Here is a 9245-nt window from a genome sequence, read left to right as displayed (position 1 = left end):
GAGCAACCTAACCCTAACCCTAACCTAACCCTAACCTAACCCTAACCCTAACCCTAACCCTAACCCTAACCCTAACCTAACCTAACCTAACCTAACCTAACCTAACCCTAACCCTAACCTAACCTAACCCTAACCCTAACCCTAAGTAATAAGGTTTAGCTAAAACTTAACAAGCAATACTAAACGGGCTGTCTGTTACAAAAATTAGACTAGAAAAGCGCTAAATACACGGTAATTGAAGTAGTTAATAGCTATTTAGTTAAGCTAGACACCCTAAGAGGCTATTACCCTGTTTTCTATGTTAACAGATTACGCCTAGCAAACTCCAACCTACTGCCTAGCTAGGTTTAGGATAACTACTAGCTACTACTACTACAGATCGACAGTAAGGACGAGTGGGTAGTAGAAGAGATCTTAGAAGAGCAACTACGACGCTGTAGACGTAGATAGAAACTGTACTTCGACGTTAAGTAGAAAGGATACTACTAGACAACCCTTAAACTAGTAGAAATCCTAAAGAATACAGAAGCCCTAGATTGATGGGAAGAATATACGAGAGAATACCGAGACGAAGAAGGACGCCTACTAGAAGGGTTTCGACGAGATACCCCCTAAAAAGGAGGGGAGGAGGGGGGTAATATAATGGGCTGGAGCCTAGTTAGTAAGTCCTTGATGATATCTCGGTTACGTGCGCGAGGCGCACTGTCCACAGATTCTGGGTGCCCCCCCTAAGCACCCGGATTCTGTGCAAGCAAGCCTGGCGGAAGGTTATCCCGAGCCGCCGCCCCCTAAACGACCTTCAGAACCCTAGCTACCTGTAGTTCTCTTCTCTATCGAATACAACTCTAGTATACCTGTGCGATAGCTCCCCGAGCGTAGCCCCTTACAACACTTCTTAGGAGAGACATCTTCTAAGTCCTTATTAGACTTAGTAGCAGCCTTAAACACTAACCTATCTAAGTTATTATTATTATTAAAAGGAAGCGCATCCTCTACTAAAGCAGCCCTACACTTGCGATAAGGCCGTGTTTCCCTTAGGACAACTAGATTCCCTAGCTTCTTCTTTAAGGCGGACTTGCCCTTGCCCCTAGGCGTAGCCTTCTTGCGCTTTATAGGAGAAGCAAGAGGAGTAGAAGGGACAGACTTCTTACGCTTAGTTAGTAACTTAGACGGAGCAGCTTTTAGAGCCTTAATCGCGTCTAGTAAGACCTTTATCTTAGCCTTACGTTCTTTCTTAGAAATGCTATTCTTTAAGTCCCTAATATCTATAGCTTAGAACTTCTTTAAGGGATTATAGTTATAATTATCCTCGTTGTTATTAGCAGCAAGTCTACCCTAAACAACGCTCCTACTGTTATATAATTAAAGGGCGTTCGGAGGGGCTAGATCTACGAGCGAATGTGTAGGACGTAATGCTTAGTAGGGAAGCGCGAATAGAGGAGGAGGACGGGAGGGTTTAGCGGACGCTAACGACAGTAATAATAAGCTAAAACGACGCGATAATCCTAAAAAGAAATATTAGCAAGAACCCTAACTTCTTAGAACTAGAAGTCTAAAGGAAAGTTAGGAACTTACGGGTTATTAAGCAAGTTAGCTTAGCACCTCTGCTAAAGCAATTTATGCAAGTGCCGTTTAGATACACTTTACCGTCAAAAATAGCGGTACAACATTGCCTAAAAGGCCTCTTAGCACCCTTAGCACAACACCCACACATAACCCTAGAGCCGTTAAACTTATCCTCCTTAATACTCTCCGCGGTATAAGAGACGACGCTATCGAGATAATAATGAATAAGCGCAACGTAGAGTAGTTTAAAGATCGTTCGCTAGCAATTCCTATTAAGCGTAAAGAACTCGCTAATAGTTATGTTATTAATGCCTAAGTTAAGCTAAGTACCTATTAGGTGAGGAGTAGCGGAACGGTAACCGTAGGGAGGAATAACGGCAAAAGCAGTCACTAGACTAGGAGGCACGTTAGACTTAATAATGTCCTAAATGTGCTAATGCAGCTTCTTAATCTAGGGAATGTCGAGAAAATTATCTGCAGAGCTAAGGACTATAAAGCAAGGATGTTAGAAGAATGTTTAGAAATGCAGAACCTAAGAAGTTAAGACTTACTAAACTCCGCTATGCGATATTGCGCAGAAGGAAGTTAGGGAAAGTAGTAAAGCCTAGAACTAGTATCGCTAGCAGAACTAGGAATAAGGCGGCAGGAAGTAGACTAATTAAGAGCAGGGCTAGACTTAAATAGCATTAGTACGTCTAAATACTCTTTATCTTAGTCTACAGCTAGGCTAACTAAACTATGCAGGGAACGGCGAGGGGACTGAGGGGAGGGCGAGTCAGTCAGCATCTCATCGGAACTGCTATCTTCCTAATCCTTAGACTCTTCGTTAAGCGCATTAGCGCATGCAGCAGCGTCTGCAGCGCTTATAGTTCTAGTAAAACCTTCTTCCTAAAGGCTACTTAGAGCAGCAGCATTACCCTTAGTCTTATTAGCAGTAGACTAAGTAGGCAGCTCTAATGTAGCGGGAGTAGGTAAGGGAGAATAAGTGCGGCGCAGAGCAAGGGCACGAGGAGCTTAAGAGCGAGCACGAGCAAAATCGCTAGCTATAATAGAGGTACCTTATAGTACATCTAAGCGCGCTAAAGAGCGTTTGGCGGGCGCGTTAATAGGCGTAAAGCTAGACATCTTAAGGAATTACAGAGAGAATGTGCAGACAGAACAAGAGAAGGGACAAGAATCAAGCGAAGAATTAGTAGCAAGAAGGGCGAAGTAGAGGAAAAGACAAAAAATAAGGAAGTAAAGAGGTAATGTTGTTGTTGTAAGAATCTTACCTAGAGCGTTTGCTTTCTAAAAACCTATCAAACCTACAGTAACAGACCTACTTATCCTACAACACCTGCTAGGCAACTATAGAAGCGGTAAGAATAGCAGGAAAACATGCAGATGCAGGCAGAATGTCGAAAGGGGCGAGGACAGAATAAGGACAGGAAAAAGTAGAAGGACTAGCTATGCAATTCCTAACTAAAAGCCGCTTAGCTGTAGCTACATTAAACACCTACAAAACAGGATTAGGAATTAGGAAGTTAGGACCCTGCTCTATTTTTAATACTAGCAGGATAATAAAAGGAAGCTTATAGAAAGCTAGGGGAACGTACAGGGAACTTAACCTATAGATTGTAAATCTATAGTAGAACCTAAAGGACGAACTAAGGAAGTTATAGAGTACGACCTAAGGAGAATCAGGAATATAGCACTACGAGAAAGCATTAACGTATCTCCTAACTATTACGGACTAAGGAATTAAGGGGAGAAACTAAGAAAAGACCGATGTTCTAGTAGGACAAGTAAGTCTAAACGTCTCTTAGGAACTTACAGCGAAAAGAAGAAGGGACCTTCTTTATAAGTAAGGGAGGGAAGGAGGTAAGAGGTATAAGAAAGAAAAGAGGAATGCAAGAACTAGAGGAATAAGACACTAAGGAAAGCACAAAGGACAAAAAGTTTAAAGATTTAAGGGATGTTATTTCTACACTACGAAAACCTCTTAGGGGAGTAGGGGAGTAAGCTAGCTAAACTAACTAAGCTTCTAAGGAGCAGGTGTTACTAGAGCTACATTACTAGCAACATTAGCAGTAGAACCGTCGTTATCCTCCTTAGAACTAGAAACACCGCTAGAAACTACCTTAGCATCGCTACTAACAAAGTTTCTAAAACTAACTTCCTTAGTATTATTAGTAGCGGAAAAACTAGGAGTAGCAGTGACAGAAGGAACATTAGGAGTAAAAACAATAACATCCCTACCTAAACAAAGAGAGCGAGCAGAGGCAGGAGCGGTAGTTCCTAAAGACTAAGGCTTACCCTTCTTCTTCTTAATCGAAGACGCGTTTAGACCCTAGAGCGCAGTCTTTTTGCGCTTTGTAGGAGAAGTAGCAGGAGATAAACGGGTAGGTTCCTTGCGCTTAGCCGCTGACCTTAATAAAACAGGAGTAGAAGGCTTATTATCTTCATTATCCTTATTATTCTCGAAGACCTCTAAAACATCATTAGGCATAATATCTAGGGAAGGCGCGAAGTTAGAAAGCCGCCTAGATTGAACATTAGCTAAGTACCGCCTGTACTAAGTGGCATTAGACTTAGTAGTCTAGGCAAACAATGCCTTGTTCTTACTCTTAGGGGCTTTAGTAAGAGTCTTGCTAATAGAAGTACGTGTTAAATGCAGAGTAGGACTAGGATTAGGAATAATAAAGGAGGCTAAGAGGGATTTAAACACGCTGCTAGGAGCAACAGAGCAACGAGCGGGGACAGTTCCTACTAAACCTAACATTAGCAATAAACCTAAAGGATTAGGAACAGGAAGTCTAAAGGCAGGTTAGGAACTTACGGCGGAAGGAGCAGGCCTAAAGGCTACCCGAGCGAAGGCAGTTAGTACACATACTACCTTTTAACAGTAGCCTGTTAATATAGGCCTAGCTGTAGGTGCTATAGCACTTCCTATAAGACAGAGAACAGCATTAACTACAGGTATCCTACTCTAAAAAGACATCAGCAAGCTTATTAACTCTACCCTAAGATTAAGCGCTAACAGAATGTAATAGGATAAGCGCCTTAAGGTTAGAATTAAAGAGCTCTTACTTAGACTTCCTACCTAGGCGGAAGTAGGCGCTAACTGTAGTGAACCTGTTGCAGAGGTCGAGCGCAATATCTAGCGAAACGAGAACGTTAGAAGGACTATTAACAGCGTTAATAGCAAGAAGAGCAATAGCAGGACTAAGAGCATAGCCCTGCCTATTAAGGGTGTAAAGATGTTGCTAAAGGGCCATAATCTAGGGGATGTTAATAACAGTGTCGAAAGAGCTGCGCACTATAATTGGGAGATGTTAGAAGGATGTTCAGAAATGCTAACGAAAAGAATCTCTAACTTACAGTACTCTATAATGCGCGGACGCCTAGAAGATAAGGAGGGATAGGTGAGAAGAGGCACGCCGATACAGCCTTGTCCGCTACGAACTACAGCCTTAGACGGGGAAATGGCTAGAGCAGCGCGAGAGTCAGGCCAGCGAACAGAAGGGGTTTAAGGAATGGGCGCAGCGGTCTGAACGTCACTCAGCTCTCCATCATCAGAATCCTCAGACTCTTTGTTAAGCGCATCGGCGCATGCGGCGGCGTCTTCGGCGCTTATAGCACCACCGGACACGTAGGCCTGAAGGCGATTCAGAGCGGCAGCATCATCCTCGGTCTCAGCGGCGGCGGACTGAGCAGGCGGCTCTGAGGTAGCGGAAGAAGGTGAGAGAGAACGAGTGCGGCGCGGAGCAAGGGCACGAGGAGCTTAAGCGCAAGCGCAGGTAGTATTATTAGGCGATAGTAAGGGAGACATTCTAGAGGACGGAGGGCGGGTGCAGCGCGAGAAGTGCGAGACAGTAAGAGAGCAGGTAATAATAAAGCTTAAAGCAAGAAGAGCGTTAATTACAGTAGCAGGGAAGAAAGAGGAAGAAGCTAAAAAGGTTAAGGCGGGAACTTAAAGCTATGTTGTTGTTGTGTTTGCTCGCTAGTTGCTGCCTAAGGGACACTTAGAATAAGTAGGGCGCTACAAGGTTAGGGTCTATGTAGACGGGGCAACGACAGGAAGACAGAGAAAGACTTAGGATGCAGTAAGGATGTTATGCAGAATTGCAAAAGAATAGGTAAAGGAAATAGTAGCAGGAGTAGCTATGTTACGATAGACAGGAGTCTGCAGTCGCAGAATAGGCTTTAGAAAGTAGCTAACATACCTAAGAAGAAGAGGGTTAAGGACTAACTCTCCTCTAAACCGCCAAAAGACAATTAGAGGAATGCGAAGGAATTAGGAGGGTTCTTAGAGGAATAGAGGAAAGAAGCCTCAGAATAATAGGTAGAAGGTACAGAACTAGCTATAGAACACGGAGAAGCTGGCTTAAAGGACGGTAGGAAGAAAGCATTCGGCTATTACATCTAGGAGTCTCTTACTAGTTAGGTAGTATAGAAGGGGAGGAGCTTCTAGGCAAAACTGCGATGTAGCGCTTAGACAGTCGAGTTAGATCGCTGTTCTAAGTGAAGAAGAGGAGGCCTTCTTCTTAAGTGAGGGAGGGATGTGGTAGAGAATCTAGGGGAACTGCAGATTTGAAGGGCTATCGGGCTTGGAGATAACACAGAGAGTAGAAAAGGGACAGGAATGTCTGAACCCCGTTCAGACAACGAACACTACACATACAACACACACAATATACTCTACTCACTTGCATCGAGTACACGTTCTGATAGAGAACTACTAAAACACTCTACTACACTATAAACTAATACAAGCGTTAAAGGGCAGTAGTAGTAAGAGTAAGTAGTAACTGCTATTTACTGTAACTAGAACAGAGGTAACAGTAACAGCAGAATAGTAATAGCAGAAAATAGCAGCAACAGGCAGAAGGGGATACAAGACTGTAGTAGAATAATTAGTAGGTGTATTTAGTTTAAGGGGCTAATCGGCCCGTACGGCCTCTAACTACATCCAGATCGCCAAATAGCAGGACTGTTATAGTTACACTATAACAAGCTAAGAGAGAACTGTCGTTAAAATCTAAATTAGGCCTAGTCTTGTCGTCGAAATTTAGATTAGGCTTAGTTTTGTCGTTGAAATTGAAAACGGCATAGCGCCCTCCTCGCAACCGCTACAACTCAACCTTTAGAGCACTATAACGCAACAACAACCTAAAGTTAGGATATTCTGCTTGCAGGAAATGAAAATAGAGCGTTGTAAGTATATACCCTCGAGGTTTGATTCTCTTTGTTCCAACGTTGAGTGTTCGTGTTGTAGTGGACTTTTCTTAAATGGTGATTGATTGTTAGCAACTCTAGTGCGGTGGCTATCTAACATCCACAAAACACTCCTATAACTCCACGCTGTATGTTTGAATTCCTTAGTTTCATTCCAATACCCTTTTAACTCTGATATCTAGCAGGACCTACCACCCGCCTGAGTTAGATTGCACATTTGGCATTTATGTGTTTTGTAAGCTTCCCGGGACCCTTATGCAGAGAAGTGACCACCCGCAGAATCCTGGCCAGGGTTCGCCTGTTCGTAGTTGAAGTGCTTGACAAAGCGATAGTATGCCGAAGCAAGGAGCGCACCAAGTATAGGGCCAACCCAGTAAATCCAGTGGTAGCCGACAAACGACCGTGAAGCGACAGCAGGACCGAAACTGCGTGCCGGGTTAAGTGAACCGCCCGTAAAGTAGACCCCTATTTATTGTTAGCTTTACGAACTGGGAGATTAGCTCTTCTCGAGCAAGACAGGATGACATACCGCCCATCATGGCGACAAAAAGCGCCAGACCAATTCCGATGGGTGCTATGAAGGTGGACTTGCTCTTCTCGGCAGCTAGCATCAGAACGACAAAGACGAGTTCGGCAGTCATGAACATTTCGATGAAAACACCTTGGGCGATGGTGGTACCGCCGGATAGTGAAGTGTTGACAACACCAATGTCTCCGGGAAACATGCATTCGACGAGTCCGCCAGCACACATGCATGCGAGCAGCTGAGCAGGAACGAGAAAGAGAGAACGTATAAAGGGGAGTTGACCGGCAACTACCATACCAATCGTTACCTAAGGTATGTTAGTATTATTTGACATTCCTACAGGTATTCCCAGGGGAGTATTGGGTAGGTACATACCGCAGGATTAAACAACCCTCCACTAATCCGAAAGAAAGCCCAGACATTAACCAACAAACTAAACCCATACACTAAGGCTGTAAAGATACTCTGCTGACTGCTCGTCCCACCGTTTAGGATTGATCGGTCACTCGCTTGATTGGTGATCATGAGTTGACCGGAAAAAGCAAAGAAGAGGAACATGAAAGTGCCAACGAACTCTCCGCTGGCTGCTACCATGTGCCCTTCAAGGCTACTGAGACGCTTCTTGGGTTCAGGAGCAGGTACGTCATAATCTGATTCATCGCGTGGGAGAGGACTGTTATGGCCGTTTTGGCTCCGGGAACGGCGGCGTGGTGGATGCTTAGGCTCGCGGTAGGTGGACATGCGCGGCATTGTGAATTTGGAGGTAGTGTGCGAGAAAGTAAATATGAAAGAGGTGGTTGTGTGGATAGGAATACGTGTAAGACAGAGTATCGACGATATTGAGGAAAAATATAGTTACTAGATGGATAATAGACTTTGCCTGGGGGAACCCGTTCTAAAAGACGATCTAAAAGCAACCAACGGCCGCCGTTGCGCCATAGCGGTCAATCAATCAGGTTGAGGAGGACTTAGTCTTAGCCAACGGCATGGAGATGGAGGCATGACGACTGTGACGGAAGATGCGCGTCAAGGGTCCACATATAGTCCGAACCACTAAGTGTCGGGATCGCTGTTCATGAACGGCGAAGTCAAACATGGGCTGACTGCAGACGTATTTTTGTGAAGACAGCACAAATTGTGATAGGGTTCGAATGTTCCGAGGAGCAAGCATATACCGTTGCACACGGCTGAAGCCACCACCCGCCTGACGTTGGTGGCTGCGTCCAGATGTCATGACACGATGATCGGTGATTGGTACTAGGGGCATGCTTGTTTGATGGCTGAGATCTTGACAGTCGGGACTGGAATCACAAAAAGAAGCTAAGCTAGCGGCCACCGAAGCTGGCCACCCACTGAAGCTGGCCACCCGCCCAGGACTCGGCCACCCACTCCACGCTCGTGATTTCTCCACAACCACGCAACCAAAATGGATCCCCGTGAAGCAGCAATTCAAGCAGCTATCAGCGACGTTGTTTCCGGTGTTTTTACTAGTCAACGAGCTGCTGCAAAGGCGTACGAGATCCCTCGAAGCACGCTTGCGGCCCGACTACGTGGTACACAGACACGTCAATCTAGCCACGAATACCAGCAGCGATTGACTCCACAACAAGAGGAATTTTTCGTACAATGGATCCTTGAAGAGGACGCACGCGCGTTTCCTCTGTCCTACGCGCGCGCGCGAGAAATGGCGAATCGAATCCTAAGGATGAATAGTGACAACAATCCTGTGGGCAAGCGTTAGATATCCTTCTTTCTTAAGCGCAACCTACGCGTCGCATCTATTGTTGGTAGAAAGATAGAGGGCTCGCGGGCTGAGGGCGCAACACAGGAACAGATACGCGCGTTTCTTGAGCTCTTTGAGAGGACTCGCGTACGACTAGGTATACGCACTAAGGATATGTGGAATATGGACGAGACTGGCAAGGCTATGGTGGTA

General features: G+C 45.0%; 1 protein-coding gene across 1 annotated transcript; it reads right to left on the bottom strand.

The window, feature by feature from the left end:
* Positions 1-7036: 7036 nt before the first annotated feature.
* Positions 7037-8059, bottom strand: ALTATR162_LOCUS2765 (uncharacterized protein; the record flags this gene model as incomplete). Its single annotated transcript, XM_043310371.1, has 3 exons — positions 7037-7248; positions 7313-7616; positions 7685-8059. The coding sequence occupies 3 exons, from the start codon at positions 8057-8059 to the stop codon at positions 7037-7039; spliced, it is 891 nt and encodes a 296-aa protein (XP_043166306.1).
* Between the last annotated feature and the right edge of the window lie 1186 nt (positions 8060-9245).

Source organism: Alternaria atra, assembly GCF_907166805.1.
Source record: "Alternaria atra isolate CS162 genome assembly, contig: 21, whole genome shotgun sequence".
NCBI classification, from domain to species: Eukaryota; Fungi; Ascomycota; class Dothideomycetes; order Pleosporales; family Pleosporaceae; genus Alternaria; species Alternaria atra.
This window is presented reverse-complemented; position numbering and strand designations above follow the sequence as displayed.